Raw genomic sequence first — 17,746 nt, 5'->3', positions numbered from 1 at the left:
ACATCACATCTGGGACGGGAGGGGCCAGCATGTGCACCGGCTTTTCTGGACGCTTATCTGCGACCAGCCAACGGCAGGCAACACGCTCGCATCTCCGTTTCAAATGGCAAGCGAGAGCCATCGAAACAGCAACAAGCTGAAAAGTAGCACACATAAGTGAGCTTGCTTCTCTGAGCGGCAGGGAAGTGAGTGAGACGAGGAAAGGGAGGATAAAAGGAAGGAAGGTATCCGGATTGCACCGGGCGCTCGGTGAGAAACATCCCCGACCAGCGAAGCTTGCTGCAGCATCAGGACCACCAGAATGGAGGGGGAGAATCACGGTTTGTCTTTGACTTGGCATTTAGCGGACACTTTGAAACACTTAACACAAGTGCATGCTTTTTCTTTTCCTTAGTATTTCCGTGTGCGTATTATGTTATGCCAATTAGAAATGCCAGACTGTAGTCTAAGCTGTGTTCGTGCTGCAGCCAGACTGAGAGCTTGGTGGAACTGATAGAAACCAGCTTGACATACTAAAATTCGAGTCTACTTCTACGTTTAATCATGTTGCCTGCATTGTATTATAGGATGTGTTAAAGTTAAAAGCACTCTCATGGCAGACTGTTCCATGATGTTTTTTTTCCAGAACCTTGCTTTAAAACCACTGGCCTCTGTGGTATTCTCTGGCAAGCTAAGGAGATATAAAAAGATCAGCATGATGAATTATTGAGCATCACACCAGCTATGACAACATGATGGATTCGATGTGTTTAGCTTAAAAAATGCAGTGAGAAACGAGAGAGAAACTTTTTTCTCCTGTGGGAATTTACATCATCCAAACCATGTTGACATCATTTTCAGGCTTGTTGGCTTATTAGATGACACAGTTTTCCAAAAAGCTCTCACTGCCAGAAAATGTATAGCCTTTAGTGGAAATTCGAGTCCTGACATCATCAATAAGATGGGCTGTCTGATTATGTCAGGCCACGATGAGCCCGCTGATGTCTCAGCAAAGGCTCTGATTGAGGCTTCATCTCAATTATTTAGCAATTTAGAGTTTCTGAGAGCTTAATGCATCTCAAAATAGAACCTCCAGCGGTGGCCTCATTGCAGGATTTCATCTGGTGAAAGGAGTGAAGAATGGGAAATCAACAACTGGTTCTCACAAATGAGAAAAATCTTTGGTGAAATATAGGCATAAGTGTGACTTTCAGATATTTTTGAATGCTTTTTTTTTTTTTTTGCCACTTAGCGTTTATCTGCATGTGAGTTTGGGAGTGACACCCTATACAGCATGGTTTTGGGAGGTTTTTTTGTCTCAAAACAGGCTAATAATTTTAATTTCCCGGTATCTTTCTTTGACATTTATTTTCTATTTGCAGCTGAAGAATCACTTGATTATCTTGTAATTACCAGACAAAGTGATTGACACAAGAAAAGAGATTCTCTGAAGCTCTCAGGACGTTCACGCTCTCTGTCCCTGACACCTCCTTCATCAAAGCGACAGCTTGTGGATCTGAACGAGCAAGCCATATCATCTCTTCTGTCCCTGCACCGTGACTGCTAAGCATAATTAAAGCCTGAGAGGAGAGGATGGAAGTAATCCATCTGCTGTCATAACTCTAGCCTCATAGTTTAAATCTAACAAACACGTGAATCTTAGTGAAGCCCAATGCAACTGTTTGTTGAGGCTTGCAATATGTATGTGGGCAATCTGTAAATTTTATAACCTTGCAGTCATATGTTCAGTCACCGTCTAAAATTCATGAGAGGATTAACATAGTGTTTTTACACTCAGTTCTGAAGTGATGTTGCTAGGTGCAGGTGCCCTAAACCTGCTATCTTGGGATTTGTTGGGTGCGGCTCTGTTTCAAGACTCACTTTGAAGGCTTTAAACTGCACAGTGTAGAAATCTTTTTATCTTCTTTCTTTTCTTTTTTTGTGTGTGTACATTTCTCAATCTCCCTGCACCTCTCAGTGCAGATTGGTCTCTATTTGCACAATAACATGTGCATGTAACAAAGGAAACGGTGCATCTGCTCAGAGGCGTGGTGCTCTACATCCGCAGGTTGATGTGGTTATGGGTGTAATCTCTTTCAGTTTGATCCCTTCTCTTTGGAAAAGTGATTGGCATGTGAGAAATATAGATTCTTCCACTGTCCTGTAATATGATGTCCTCATCCTCATCATCTTTGTGATGATAAGGAAAGTTTTCTCCGGCTCTGAGCTCCTCTCAAGTTCAAAGTGTGCTCAGCCTGTCACTGCAGCAGCAACCAAAATCTCTGAGGAATAAAGCAGACACATCTTGTGGGATGTTTGAAAAAAAAAAAAAACGTGACATGAATAATCAAACGATTTGTAGCTTCAGCAAATCTTTTTTTAGTCATATCAGATAAAACTGTAAAATTAAACTTGATCCTCGTCGTGATCAAGAAAACATGCTCCCTTTGTTTTCCATTTATAAATCTTCACCAGTCTCAAAAAGATTCATATAAAGATAAGCAGACACAAAAAAAAAAACAGCATTCTGAAGCTGTAAGGCAGCTCACATTACTATCAGGAAAAATTCTGTGAAGCACGTTCAGTCTATATTTAGGTGCAAGAGCTTTAGTCTTTGTGGTGAGTATATTCGGTTAGTTTTATCAGCAGAAGGGCTGGGGCTGCCTTCTCTCTGCCTGTTGTTAGTCACTAGAGGTGATGCTAACATTCGGCTGCTGTGTAGGAGTTCCTGCAACACAGATCAGTAAGCTCTCTGTAGATTTTACAGTATATTCAGGTTGGGAAGAAATTCTATACCTGCGTGACTGTTTGTCAAATACCTGACTGGGTTTCATCAGAATTTCTTGTAGACAGATTACAGAGAATGTCTACAATGGTTTTCTTCTTGTAATGGAAGTTGCTGCAGGATGTTGAACCCACCTGATATTCATAGCCCATTTAAAGCTAACTGCTAAATTTCAGAGGCTATTTAGCTTGATTTGTGTACCAAGAATAAAGGTGCTGTTGCATTCAATGTCCACCTGGTGGCATATACTGCTCAAGGAAGCTGTGCTCTGCTCTCAGTCAAGTTCAAGTAGGGGGCCTTCACACCCGACACAGCATTCCATCACACATTAGTCACCACTGATCCAGCTTAATGAAGATGGTTGTCTTAAAGTGCAGCTACACATTAGTTACTAAGGTGTGGCTGCATCAAATTACATTTGTATGTGAAACAAAACTGATTTCTTCAGGGAGGACTCTTCACTTCCCACTTTTCATCTGTAAAAACAGATTGAGTTTGAGCTGAGTTTTGTTCCACAGTGTGGATTTAGCAAAGTTTTATAATAAATACGAGATGGGCTGAATGTGTTGTATGCACCAAAACAGTGATTAGTCACGAACTACATGTTTTGAAAATCGCTGGCAAAGTTTTATGTGGAATAGTTTGGGTGGCTATGAGCCCTGCCCTTAAATTACCGCATTTGATACTCGACAGATCACTCACAAGTAATTGTGAAACAGTTGAGTGTAATAACTATCAATCTAGCTATCTATCTGCTTACTTTTTGCAGGCGTACTGTGATTTGCTGACTCTGTCTTTGGAGAAGGTAATAAGTGGCGTGCATCCTAGAAAAAAATGTATAAACATAATTGCTGACTTTGCTGTGTGTTGTTCCTCCAGAGACAGGGTAATCCCTTTGGGTGATGTGCAGCTGCAGCATTTAAAGCAGCCATGACTGACACTGCACTTCACAGAAGGGTCAGTTTGAAGCGTTTGACCCTGTGGAAATAAGCTGCGTGGTGCTTGGTCGATCAAAGCTGATGTCATAGGCGTGCAAAGCTCACAAATATAAATGTTGTGACCAGTATGTGCCATTTAACTCTGGTCTCTGCTGTGGCACCCATGACTTAAGCGTGATTGACAAAGAAAATAGAGTTGAAGAACTGATTAACGAGTGACACTGGCAGAGAGGCAGTTGTTAAAGAGCGAGAGTCGCTTTGTGTGACTGACAAGTGGGCTAAATTAGAGTGGCAGGTGATGTAATGCCAATTCAAGAGTGAAGGTAAACATTTGAGCTATCCTTAGGAGGAAGTGAAAATCCAAAATAAAATGAACTGCTGCTGATTGTAACCACATTAGAGGAAACCTGTTTGTTTTGTTGCGAGTTTATGAGTGACCGCCTCTGTGCCAAGACACCAACATGTGGTCGTGTTGTGGCAAATAACCCTCACCAAGAGTCGATATCGCCTAACCAAAACACATGGCTTGCAATATTTTGCCCAGGAGCAGATCTTTTCTTCTCTCCTGTTGCCAAGCAACAATGCAATCTTGAATTTTCTAACGTCTTTTATTTTCATTTTCGTACAAAGCTTTTGAAGCCAAAAATGTATGAGTGGCTAGAAGCTTTGAGAGAGAGGGAATGGGATTCGAAATCTGTGGAGCTGCACGAGAAAACACCAACTTGGTGGAGTTCATGGTGATTCTGTGTGAATATCACAGATGTATGAATGTTTTTATATTCCTGACGTTTCTGCCCGCATGCTCAGTCAATTAAGTTGAAGACTGGCTGATACAAAATAGTATGTGAAGTAGCAAGAGAGCGCATGTGAGAGAGAATGAGAGAGGAGAGAAGACTGAGACGACAGCACAAAAAGGGGAACGGGGAAGAAAGCAGAAGTGATTTCAGCATCCCAGCAAGTTGCACATTCTAATCAAAGGGGAAGAGAAAGTGTGTGTGTGTGAGAGATGCGAGAGAGACTTGCCGGGGAGCTGAGAAGTCATCCAAATGGGGGATTGGGTGAATCCAACTGACTCAAGAAAGCAGGACCTCACCGTCGGGAGTCTCAGTGGCTGAGTGACTGTAAACACCCGCATTTGGGAGCCAGGGACTCCGCAACTTCCCTTCAGCTCTATCTCAGAGTGCGTCGTGAGGAAGGAGTAACTCAGCCACTTAACTCAACATCTAACAGACACGTACCTTCAGACACAGATAGGCAAATTCCATTCTGGAGCTGGAGCTATGGGGGCAGTGAGTGAACTGTGTGTATCGAGCCTTCAGACGCTCTTGTGTCCAGCTGTGGAGACACTTCAGCAACCTCCAGGTAAAGTCCCAACTGTCAGCTTTGAATTGCATGCTGGATTGCAGTAACATAGGTTGTTTCGCTAGTTGGTTAATATGTGTTCCTTCATCACTGTAATCCTGTATATTTTTTTAGTTACTTCTATCCGTTGGGTATCCTGTTGTTTGACAGTATACTTGTGTGACCCCTGACATGAACACAGGGCTCCATCAGAGACGGAAACAAACAATTGGACAGAAATAGAAGGAGCTTGCTGTGGCTTAAGTCAGCTTTCATTTAGCGCCATTTAAACCTCTGCCCTTTGCTCTCATATAGCGTGAGAATGACATAACCCACTTACAGAGCAGATCCAATCTCCACATTCTTGAAAACGCACAGCAGATCCTCACACTGTCTGACAACACTGACTCCTGAAGTGAAAATACAGCTCGTCAGTCACGTCTTCCCACCTCTGTGATAAACAGGGGTGCAGTGTTGTGCTTACAGGAGATGGCTCAGTACTTTTCTAGTTTGATTGCATATAAAGGAGAGATATGAAGTTACGCTGGCTCTGATGCTGAGCTCACCATCTAGACTTTTAATCCTCGGTAATAACACGATCAGAATAGTGATGGGGCTGAGGTGTTGTTTTGGATCAGTTGTTAAGTGTTGCAGCTGTGTTAGATTTTGCTGCAGGGTGGTGGGCAGGTTTCCATTGGGAGTGTTTAAACCGTGTGCTGGCATGACTAAAACAGCTTTGTTGGGTTGTGGTGAATCAGCTGACTGAGTGTGTACCAAGGGGAAACAGTGCTGTCTCAGTGATTTCAAATCCCCTGAATCAGCAACAGGGTTATGTGTGAAAAGAGGTGATGTCTTTTTTTGCTTTGGATATTCAAGGGGGAAGTCGTCTGGATTGTTCTGCTGACTTTCAGGAATTTTTGCCAACAAAACCGAAAAACATGTTAGGCCTTTAAGTGACTTACTGTAGCTTTATTGCAGGCTCTTTTTTTCAAATATGTTGTGATGGGGGTACTGTAAGTGTTTGTGTTTCTTTTTCTTTTTTTTTTTTTTCAATCATGAATCACACAAATGATTCATGTGTGGCTCATCTAATGGATGGTTGTCCAGGGATCTCAAATCAACACTATAAAATCACTAAATTTACATCAAACTGTGAAAAGAGTTAATAGTAAGCATAACAGAGAAGCTAAAACAAAGTTATTTTGCTGGATGACAAATCAAACACCTCACTTCCCCTTTCCGTCATATTAACTGGTTACAGGTACAGTGTGTTCGTGCCCTTTCTAACTGTAAATGCTACCGTTGGTCCAACACTGTAGTTATGTGACTCAGCCTACTAAATTAATCTTAATAGTCCAGACAATGAGAGTGAAAAGGGACATTGTATCACTTATAACAGACATGACTGTACTTGAGTTGAGCGATATTTGCATAGATACTATCTGTGCTGTGTGTGCCCAGGACTTGCCAGAACTCTGACAGGGAACTCACTGCAGGAGCAGCAGTGACAGTTTAAGTATATCTTCCACATCAGCTATTTGATAAAGAGATGGGATATAAATGTTTCTAAATATCATCTTTCACATGGATATTTCAATAAAACTAGTTTTATCAGTCGAAAAACAGCAGCAGGCCTCATATCTGAACGAGCTGAGCGTAGGTAAAAAAGGTGATGCTCCCACCTCAATTAACATTAAATGCCAAGTAATTGTATGTTTTTTTACTTTCTGTTTATCTATCCTAAAGTGTACTTCACATTTTCTTAAAGTGTTTGGAGATGAACTTCCATTTTTTTTTAATGATAAAGTAAAAACAAAATCCAATGCATATTAATCAGTAAGCTTTGCACACGCATGACATCACATTAAAGGACATGATGATGTCACGATACAGATCGCATATATTTTTCCTCCTCTGGACAGCAAAGACAAAGAATATTTGTCCATTGTTAACATACAGTCTGAGGTGTTTTCGATTATTAATGAGACGGAGGAGGAGGAGTGTGTGGGTATCTAAATGGATTAAATCAACACAGCTCTAGCAGCATATCATCCCTCTGGATGGATTTGGTTTCCCTGGTAGACATTTCAGTCGTGACAAATTTAATGAGAGGAGCAGACCAATCAGGTCTTTTTTACTGCACCGAATCCATCTGCAACAAGTCAGGTGTTTATTTAATCATTGTTCAATTCTGTTTATTAGTCAAACTCATGAATTATTCAGTAAACATTAACAGTTCTATTGTCCACTTGTGATTGTGCTTGTTGGAGAGACCATTTATATGCAAACTCGAGGTGACATTTGAGGCGCTTTAGCTGGAGCTCTCTGAATTTCACACCCTCCTCCTTGATATAATTTACCCACAGTTGGTCAGGGGTACCTCTGGATATTTGTGCTGTGCAGAGAGGTTCTTGGGAACCTTGTATTGGGAGCTTTATATTCAAGTTAATTGCAATGTGACTGGTCGCCCACAAGGTGCTATTTGAAATCACCTAAGTGACACTCATACTGGGATTAGATGTGTTCTCCTATTTCAGATCTGCTCTCCCTCTCACCCAGAAAATTATAGGATACATTGATCCAAAGGTCTCATTATCACCGCCTGCACTTACAAATGCAGAACAGTGGTTTCAAAATCAACTTGTGCAGTGAGTCATGCACAGAGCAGCATTGCTCCAGACTGAGCTAACACCAAAGAATGTATGTCATGTGTGTGGTAATCGTCACGGTAACAGGATTATTTTTCATGCCTAGTTTCATGCCTACTTGTTTCTCAAGTATTTTCTCAGGAAGCACCCTTTCTGGAGATTTCTGGAGATTTTGTATGGAAGCTACAGGCAGAGAGACAGGTTTTCATTATGGTAAAAGTAAAAATGATCAACACCAGGATTTCCCTTTAGGAATCAATGAATAATTATTTTGTAATCATTTATCCATGTAATAACCTCCAAATGATATGTAAGCAGTTGTGTAATAATGATTTACCATACTTTTGACGTGTTTTTTGTTCGTGTTTGTTTGTCTGTACTTCATATAAATGATCAGCAGAGGTCACAGTTGGCATCTTTTTTTTTTCTCATATTGAAAAATTTCCCACCAATTTCAAGCTAGTTTAACAACAAATACAAACACACACATTAAGGAACAGCCTGTGCATCAGTTTCTTTGCATAACAACATGTGATTTCAGTTCAAAATCAATACTTCGGCACACTCTTGGCAAGAAATGACCATTTCACTTATTTTACACATTATGATCAGTTGAACTGCATACTGCCATCTTTATCTTTAAAGGGTTTTTCATAAGCTGTGAGAAAATAACCTAATAGTGTTACGTAAATCAGAGTATTACGATAGAATAACGGAATGTGGCATTTACCAGGGAATAGTTTAAGAACTCTCAACATGAATCACTTAAGAGAAACCACCAGAGAAAAGCTTGCAAGTGTGGGATCTGGTTGGTATATTCTGTAAATGCATTGACTATTATAAACTGGATAGAGTAATAGACTACTGTTGGACTACTGTACCACTACACTCTAACACCACACTGTATTGTGGTGTTATAACACGGTGTATTTACAATCATAATGGGTAGTTTTAGCATGTGATTTAATTTCTATTACTTATGTTGTTTTATTATATGGTTGTCATCACAGGAGGAATCAGCTTTGGATATAGTAAAAGAGCGGAGGCCAGGTTTTGTTCTTGAGAGTTGAAGTTATTTTTTCTAGATTTGCGTGATCAGTCAACAAGTAAAGCCATTGATTTATTGATCATTTCGTTCTGCCTTTCCAGTTGAGTAGAATACATATAATTTTTTTTTTTGCTGTGGTTAAAGATTTTAAAATAAAAGTTTGGAGGTGTTTGGGTATTGTCAGTGAGGATAAATCTCAGTGTAGGACGTAGACGGTGGAATTGTAGGGTGCTGACACCAAGGACAGCAAAAAAACAAAAACAAAAAGAAAGTCCTTCTGAGGAATGCCTTAGTAATTTAAACACGAAACAACCTGCATCTTTGAACTTGTATGAACAATATCTTATCTGATCCCAATGCAGAATTATGTTGATTATATGATTTCCTTAAACACTGCATTGACATCACATTTACTTGAGGGACAGTTTTCAGTGAAGAACCAGGAATCTGCAGACAACAATTCACTTTGTGTGTTGATATCAACTCCTGATCTAAAGGTCAAATAGCTCTCTGGTTTCATTAGTTCTGGGTTCTTAAAGGCAGATGTACTGCAGTGCTCGGGGGAATGGATGAACTAGTAACAATGAATTGAAACGTTGTGTGAACAGAGTTCATTTGACACAGGCTGCATTGTCAGTTGTTGAGTTTGTGCCACACAATTGAGGCATTCATGGGTCACAGCTTGACCATGCCATGCTGAGTTTTAGTATTATCTTTGGAAAGGGGGTTTAATATTAGTAGTGGGTCTTGAGACCTGGGTTAATACAACTCAGTTGCCCCAGGACAGTGCCTCGATCCATCAATTCCTTGAGAGAGGGGAACAAAAACAGAGAGCAGCTATTTTCTACCTCTACCTGGCCTCACATTGGCTGTGAGAGCTGCATTCCTCTTGGCTGTCCTGTGTTCATGAACAGGCAGAGACAAGCTCAGCTCTTTCCAATCTGAGAGCAGTACGGTGTTTCAAGTATTATAAAATTCACTTTTAAGAAGGGGATGGAGAGCCCTCACAGTTTCCCCACTAATGGAATAAGAAACGACTCCATCTTTGATCACAGGCTGCAAAGAATCGGAATGTATTGTACGTTGATGGCTGCGATGAAACGCAGAATTCATGAGCTTTTATTTGTAACTTTAAAGTCGTGTTGGTAATTCTCAGCAGGAGTTCGTGGAGCCAGTTTTACCACTACAAACCAAAAGCCAACACACAATATGTGGTTGGGGTGTTGCTGGATTTATCTGAGTAATAATGACTGGCTTTCAAATTTCAGCAGAAGCCCTGAACCATCCGTTTTAATGAAATCTCAAAAGACGGGAGGATCAAATTAGCTGTACAGCCGCACTTTTCAAGTCAGTATTGGTTTTGTGCGGGTTCCAAATAGTTTAGGTAGATCACATGGGGTTGCATGGCCGTGCCACAGTGAGACTTTCAGTGGTGCTCCTCAGATTAAACTATTAAACCATAACACTGGAAGCTGATTTTGCTCACGATGTGTCTTGTGAGCATAAATAGCATCTTATCGACAAGTTAAAAAGGTTTAAAACTTGATTTGTTAGCGGAGGGAGGCTTCAAAGAGTTGCTATCATATGGATCATCAGACTATTCAGTGGGTTCTAATATTCAACAGGTGTTCAGAAGTGTTATATCTGCCCAACGCAGGCGTTGCTGTTATTTTCTCAACGTTTTACATTTGTTTTCGTGGTTAAAGTCTTCACAGCGCACGTCTGCTCTCGGCGGATGTGGTGAATCAAAAGCAACAACGCGGGCAAGCGAAGCAGCAGTGAACTGCTTCTGTGTGTGTCAATCACTAATTCCCTGCCCCCACTCAATGCTGTCCCCATAACAGATTTGCGTGTGTGTGTGTGCGTGTGTTAGTGTGACAGAGCCCAAGGCAACAGGGTGGCAATGCGGGGGCGTTATCACCGGTTAACTGCAGTTTCAGTGTTACATAAAATTTGCCGAACCCTAGACTAGCTCCGGAAATAGAGTAATCTTGACTTCAAATTAAAAGTCTAGATTATAAAACGTGATTTAAAAATAATAATTTTTGGACCTCATGCTTTATCTATATTGTTGAAAATGAATGAGTGCTGTCATTTATTTACAGTATGTTGTGTTACATGTAATATGCTCTGCAAGATTTTATGATTTACGTTCATTTCTATTCCTGTTACATGCAGGTCCTCATGCGGGATACGTGATCTCACCGCTTTGTGCACCCCAGGGTGCACTCCGTGGACCACTGATCACTCCAAGTGGATCAGTCTTGGTCATGGAGATGACTTAACTGTAGTGAGTATAGTGAATAGACTACAATATTCCAAAGAGATAGATTGGATTAGTTTTGAAAAGTATTATTGAATATAAAAAGAAACAGATTCTACATAAACTGACAGAAGTGCAGTGCTGAGACAGGTTTATCTGTTACCTCAGTATGCAGTGTAGCGGGGCTACTATAAAGCTGCAAATTCTAACGTGCACAAACCTAAAGACACAAAGTAAAGTAAAGGATAGGTCAGGTCAAATATGACAGAGTTAGATAGACTAGACTTCCATGTTTCAGTAAACAGCCCCACTGCTCTGCAGTCTGTTAGTAAGTGGTGGTGGGAGAACAAAGTGAATGCAATTTAGTCATTTTCCCATCTCATCCTCCACCCACAAACCTTTCAATGTAACAACCTTGATGTGCTGTTCTTGTCTGAGACCAGACAATTTCATCTGTTTGGATCCATGATCTTTTTTTTTTCATCTTTATTTTCATTTATTTATTTTTTTTCTAACTACCCAAACCTCATGACTTTAGGTGAGGGCTGATTCATAATTAAGCCTTCATCAAAAAACTCCAGTGCCATCTGCCCTTTTATTGTTTTGATGTAATCCTTATGAATCAACCATTTGTTTTTTTCTGCAAACTTGAGGTGCTTAGCTGTCAACATGTCCCGTTTCCATTGACCTGTTTTCTTACAGGTGCAGAAAAAAGGAGAAAATTCTCATTCATGCTGTTGTTCTCCTTCGGTAGCTCAAGTGTTGAGCTCAAATGTGTCCTTTAGTGTGAAAGCCGTAGACGGAAGCCCGTTAGTTACATCTTGTTTGACTTGACAGTAGCTCAAACCGAGGGAAGGCTGGTTAAAGTCCGTCCAGGATTTCCACACCACTCCCTTGAGCTTGTCAGTAGAAACGCGCTTCCTCTGTCGAGGGAGTTGTATCTCTGTAGACTTCGCAAAGTTGACGTTTGAAACTTTAAAGTCCAGCGCGTTTGTCGCACGGTTGTAGAAGACAAAGTTTGGACTCGCGAAAAGCTCCACAAAACTTTACTTGAGAACCGTTGAGACGCAGCCAGCATGGTGTTGAAATCCGAAGACGGAGTAGGTGAGTGGATTTGTCGAAGAAAAAACGTCTCACTTCGACCCGCATTGATCCGACGGGCCCTCTGCCTTGTTGGAAAACACGGTGAAGTTGTTGTTGACTTTGTGGACTTAAACCTCCAGATATTTAAACTGCTCTGCTGGTTCTGGCCCTGTTTACAGTGCTCACTCTGCCTGTGTTACTACGACCACGTTATTCCTTGGGTTTTCATTGCTCCTTTGCCAAAGTCTGTTCTCTGTTGTTGAATGATTTCTTGTGTTGCCACTCTACAGTTAGGCGGGTCGACGCATGCCCTTTTTTTTTCCCAGTGAAATGATCAGATTTGAGCACATATTTAAGAGAGTTGTGTCTTTAAATGTGTGGGACTATGTTTTTAGCACTCTCGCCTGAACCTCAGTGAAAATCTTCACTGTCTTTCTTTCTTTCACTGAACACTGAGCAACAGGTGTGACAGCAGACAGACACCCGCAGTGTCAGCATAATTACAGTTGACCTTCAATGCCCCTCTTGTTGAAAACATGGCAATGTTACCCCCAGAAGCTCATTCCTCAACTCTAATACCACAACTGCCCTGCATGCTGGCTGCAGTTCTCTTACTTTGGATTATGGTTGAGAGAGTTATTGCAGAGTAGTAATGAGTGTGCGGCCTTTGGTGTGAAACAGAAGGCCTGTGTTGCTTGGCTTGGTGAGCCTGGCAGCATTAATTAGACTTGCGTCACTGTTAATCATGTTGGATAACGGTGAGGGTCTGGGCTGGCTGACTTGCTCTGTCTTGAGCTGCAGCTCCTTTGTTCTGCTGAGCGTCTTTTCCTCAGTGGTCGTGGCTAAGCCTGGCCGGCACACTGCTATCTTGTTTTGGCAGGCAGCGAGACGGAGGAGCAGTCGATTCTTTTTGAGTTAATTTGTCTCTGGCACTTAGAGGCGGGTGGTCTGGGAAGTTAAAGTATTTGTCACTAATGGTTCCCTAATGAGCGGTGCTGAAAGCTCTAATGGGCCCAGTTGTACGGTGCACCCTGCCTGGCACTAATGCCTTGGCAGTTTGATAATCGTCATCATCTCCCCATAATCATATTGTAGCCTTCTTTCTGCATCAGTTGCGGTCTTTCTCTCCAGTCAGACCATCATTCACCCAGTGTAGTTACTGATGTAATGGAAGTTAGACTTATGACACAGAGCAGGTATTATTGTAAGTTTCATGCCTAATAGCTCAGTTACGCATCTGCAGGGCAGAGGAGCATCCAACCACTGTGAAATGAGAGTATTTAAGTCACCTTGAAGCACAACATTTGCAAAAACCTCAAATGTTGGGTTATTCCTTGCAGTGTTTCATAGTCCCATCCCAGTTCAAATGCCTCATGACATCCTGAAATCTTTTTTCTTACCCTCTCTCTTTTTCCCCCAATATTTCCCCCAATTCTAGTTTTAATAATAGTTCAAAATCGGTCTAATTATTTGGTATTTATGTCAAGAGGTAAGAAGTATGGAAAGTTATTTCTTAAACTAGGCACCCACGTGATTGTTATTTGTAGTTATGCAGCTGAATCAGGTCTAAAGCTGGCTGAAGTATACATTTGGTGACATGTAGCCGAATATCAGAGCAACGGCAGAGTCGAGCTCTTCGTGCGACTGCATTAAAGTCAATGTGCAGATCTGTGAGAGCTCCTAAAGTGCATGTTCCAGAAATAATCCAGCTGGTCTGACGCATTTAACTGGTGTAAAGTTTGCGTGTATCTGTTATTTTTCAGGCTTTAAATCTGCGCATACATCTGAGCTTCGGTTTTTCTGTCTCCAGGAATGAAAACCTCTCATTTTCACCTCTGTCTTTGCCTTCTGGTCCTGCACCTTTTTTTTTTTTGCATACAGCTAATTGCTTTACTCATCTCTCAAAGCATTGATATGTCTTGACTTTCAGATTTGTCTGCAACAGGTAAAGACACGCCTCTGGTTCTTTTCCTCATACGAGACTAAACTCAGATCGTTTGTGTTGATAAGGTCCTATAAATTTGAAATGGCAGCTGGAAGCGACTGCAAAGGAAAAGCATTTGAAAGGAGTAAAATGGCTGTGGAGCAGATCAGGGTTTTATAATTACTGCTCGCTGAGGCAGTTCAGCATTATTTGTTCATAACTTTTCAGCCATAGCTCTTTTCTTCAACATCATGCTCTTTCTTACTTGGGAAAAGCTTGTTTTTTTTGTTGTTTTTGCAGATGTGATCTCTCCTACTATTTTTTATTTTTTTGCAAATGGTAGTTATCGTCTGTATTTTAGTCTATTGTTGCTTTTAGTGACAAATGAGGCACTGATGCTTGCATCATAGAGACTTTGTCAGCATGACAAACAGTTGAGCAATGCTGAGGTGCGTAGCTGCTTTGTTTGAGGGCTTTTGCAGCCCCTGGTGTTTGTGCATTGTTTCGAACACGCAGTGGAAGATGGATGCAGGGATTCTGTGACGCCGCCGAACGATGAATGTCAGGAAGGAGAAAGAATAGCTATTTTATTGCCTTTCCCTAAGTTTTAGTAGGTCAGCAGTAGCTTTGACTCCTCCACTTATCGGAGAGAGCAGGTCACAAACAGGAAGCCGAGAGTTCGACAGTATGCTTGAAAGGAAGTGACATCCTACACACAAAAAAAAGGGAGACAAAAATAAAGATGCTGAAAGGACTGGAAACTGAATATTTCTGGAAACTGAATACGCAAAGGTTGTGCAGCTCTTTTAGGCTTTCCCATCGTGTGTTTGGGACGTGTGGTCAATTGGGAAGAGAGGATGTTGACAATAGGATGGCCCCGATAAGCATCAAGGCTAACGGCATCAGAGGACAAAGGCATGCGCTGTGGGAAGAAACGGCACTTCCGCTTCTGAGGGAAAACATAGTGGAGCCTTAGACAGCGGGCCATCAAAACAGTTATTACCAAAAACACAGAGAGCAGATTAATAAAGAAAGCTGCTCCTTTGTGTTTATAATGATGTATTGTTCAGGTAAGTGTGTGTGTGTGTGTGCCTCTGCAGGATGTTTGTGCTGTTGAGCCGTCTGTGTGTTTGCTTTAGACTGGAGCTGTACAGTGGCAGGCCTTACTATACATTCACCAGAACAGTTCCCACCCACATCCTCTGCTCCTGACATTCCTGCGCTGACTCTAAACCAAGTTGGGATATGACGTCGGGGGAGGCACGGCCTCATTTCTGTTTAACAAGCTTTCTTTCTGACAATTTTTTTTTCCCGTCTTTATTGTAGCTTATTTACGAACTGTTGCTATCTTTTACCTCATCATTGCTGGAAAAAAAAGTATCCAAATAATAATAAACGACCTTAAAAAAAAAAGTTGCTTATGCTTTTAAAACTTACAAACCTCTGTTAAAAGTTCAACCCCACTGCACATTTTGTACGAACAGCAACTGTTGGCCTGAATGTGTCCTTTAGACCCTTTTGATGAGAGGTCAGAGGTCACAACTTGACATTTCTTTTCTTTAAAGGGGTCACAAGCTAAAAAAGGCTAGGGAAGCACACTGTGTGATGAATAGGGGCTTTATACGTTACGTTTTGATCCCGATATTTAGGCTCACACTTTGTTCTGTGTTTTCCTAAGAAAAAGAATCTTTGTTAGCATGTTTGATCTTGAACTGCATTTCTTTTAAAATGCACAGCACATTCGAATTGTATATGTTGTTTTTAACACTTCACTTGACACCTGAAGTCATTATTATCTCTTGAGACATTTGTTTGTATGGAAAAAGGAACCTCTTTCTCTTTTAATGGAATATATATATATATATATATATCTTTCTATGATCCTGAGGTGAGCGTCTTTATTATTCCAATTCCTTCTTCAGACCATCTCGAGACGGTTGCGATTACCACATGAATATCCCACATAATGCAGGATAAAGCAGCGTTTTACATTAGAGCTGGCTCTAACTTCTCTAATACCTGGATCCCATGCTGACCAGGGTGGAGGATGCTGTGTAACCCCAGGGTGGCAGAGTTCAGCCGGCACAGCAGAGGGCTCCATGTTGACTCATCTGACTCCACACAGACATGAGGCAAGCGCTCACGTCTGCTCTGCGCAGCAGACACACCCGGCCCAAGTGTACAGTCATGCTCCAAAAACACAGACTGCAAGGAGGAATGCTGGGAACCTTGTACAATCTTTTAATGCGCACCAGTTGCCTCAGGATTATTCTCATACACTTGCCATAATAACAACACACAATTGTCTCCAGCACAGAGTTACTTCAGCTAAAGTTTTGGAGATGATCGTGTCAGTATGACTGGTCACATGACTGGTCAGGAGAGTTTAAGACGAGCTTGAATTGCTGACTCATCACGACAGCTCACACTTTTATTCATGACTTGCTCCCTACCTCTGTGGGAGATGAGTGGAAGAGTAAAAGGAATCCTTATAAAGTTGCAGATGATCATTTTGGAAACATTTTATCTTGAAATATCATGTGGGTCGGCCACAGCATCAGTGTTTGCTCTTGTAATCTATCTTTTTAATGGTTTGAGAATATAGATTATGGCCAACGTATCATAGCATTCATGAGCTGTGATATAAATCGGTAAGTGCAACTCTCCCATAAATAAATAAAATCTGAACGCAGTTTGAAAACATCGGTGCAATGAATTTAATCGCTGGCACAAAGAAAAGCTAGGATGTAACAGCTACATCTGCCTGTAATGTTGTCCCATACTGTTTAGCCTTGGTGTAACATGTGTGTTTTTGTTAGAGAGGAGGAGGCAGAGAAAGGAATGACCACTGGGTGGAGCCTCCATGTTAATGGCTGTGACAGCTAAGAGCGTGTAGAGCGAGGGAGAGGAGGGAGTGAGGAAGTGAGCGAGGCTCCTTCTCAAATGGATCGTGTCAGTGTGCTGCGAGCAGGCTGATAGCTGTACAGCTGAGAAAACTCAACAGTGTCTCTTTCCCGGCTGGGGAGCAGGCTCCATCCCTCTGCTGTTCGACATGTGGACGTCCGACTGGCTTACAATGAGCGCTGGGATCTAAGAGAAGAGTGGCACAGCTGGGTCTAGTTGTTTTAGACATCAAGGTGGAGTGAAAGGAAGAAGAGGAGCTCTGTGGAAAGAAAGAAAGTGACTGGAGAGTTTCTCATTCAGGTTTGCACTGAAATTTATTCATTCGGTTAATTTACTCCCTCAAAACACTGTTTGTGTGCTCTGTGACACCCCCTCACCCACCCTGGTATGCTTTTATTGTATTAGACAGTGTTAAATCAATTATGCTGGAGATGATGCATGTGAAGTCCAGTGACTGGAGCTTCAGTGACGGGTATTGATGTAGCAGTGTGTCATCAGAGGGGATGTGGTGGCTAAGATGCATTTTGGCTGACTTCACATGATCATGTATGTTAGCAATAAGTGCACAAGTTGTCCCAGAGACTAAGCCAGGCAGGAATATTTCATCAGAAGGACACTTTATGGATAAATGGGATGATGTCTTATGATAGCTTCAGGAAGCAAGGACTCAGCAAAGTAAAAACCAAGCATGCCTCTGTGTTTGGGCCCTGTGGAGGAATGATGCTGCTTGCAGACACAAAGGGAGAGCTGTGATCATCCCACCACTCTTCCCACTGTCTCTGTGTTCTCCTGCCATTCGCCTTCCCACGCTTCCCTGCCTCAACACAAGGCTC

At 41.7% G+C, this 17,746-nt stretch overlaps 1 protein-coding gene across 3 annotated transcripts in view; it reads left to right on the top strand.

The window, feature by feature from the left end:
• The first annotated feature begins 88 nt into the window (after positions 1-88).
• The window catches only part of cyth1a (cytohesin 1a), a 36,762-nt gene continuing 19,104 nt past the window's right edge, over positions 89-17,746 (top strand). The window contains exon 1 of one of the 3 annotated variants that reach the window (XM_072369648.1): positions 89-320. In XM_072369648.1, the coding sequence (XP_072225749.1) occupies positions 302-320 (19 nt within the window). In that variant the 5' untranslated portion in view covers positions 89-301. Of the gene's footprint in view, positions 321-4,782; positions 5,065-11,848; positions 12,107-17,746 lie in introns of those variants that run through there. The other 2 variants (XM_072369646.1, XM_072369647.1) reach the window with 2 other exon arrangements.

This window comes from Leuresthes tenuis, unplaced genomic scaffold (genome assembly GCF_036924035.1).
Source record: "Leuresthes tenuis unplaced genomic scaffold, fLeuTen1.0.hap1 SCAF_17, whole genome shotgun sequence".
Lineage (NCBI taxonomy): Eukaryota > Metazoa > Chordata > Actinopteri > Atheriniformes > Atherinopsidae > Leuresthes > Leuresthes tenuis.
This window is presented reverse-complemented; position numbering and strand designations above follow the sequence as displayed.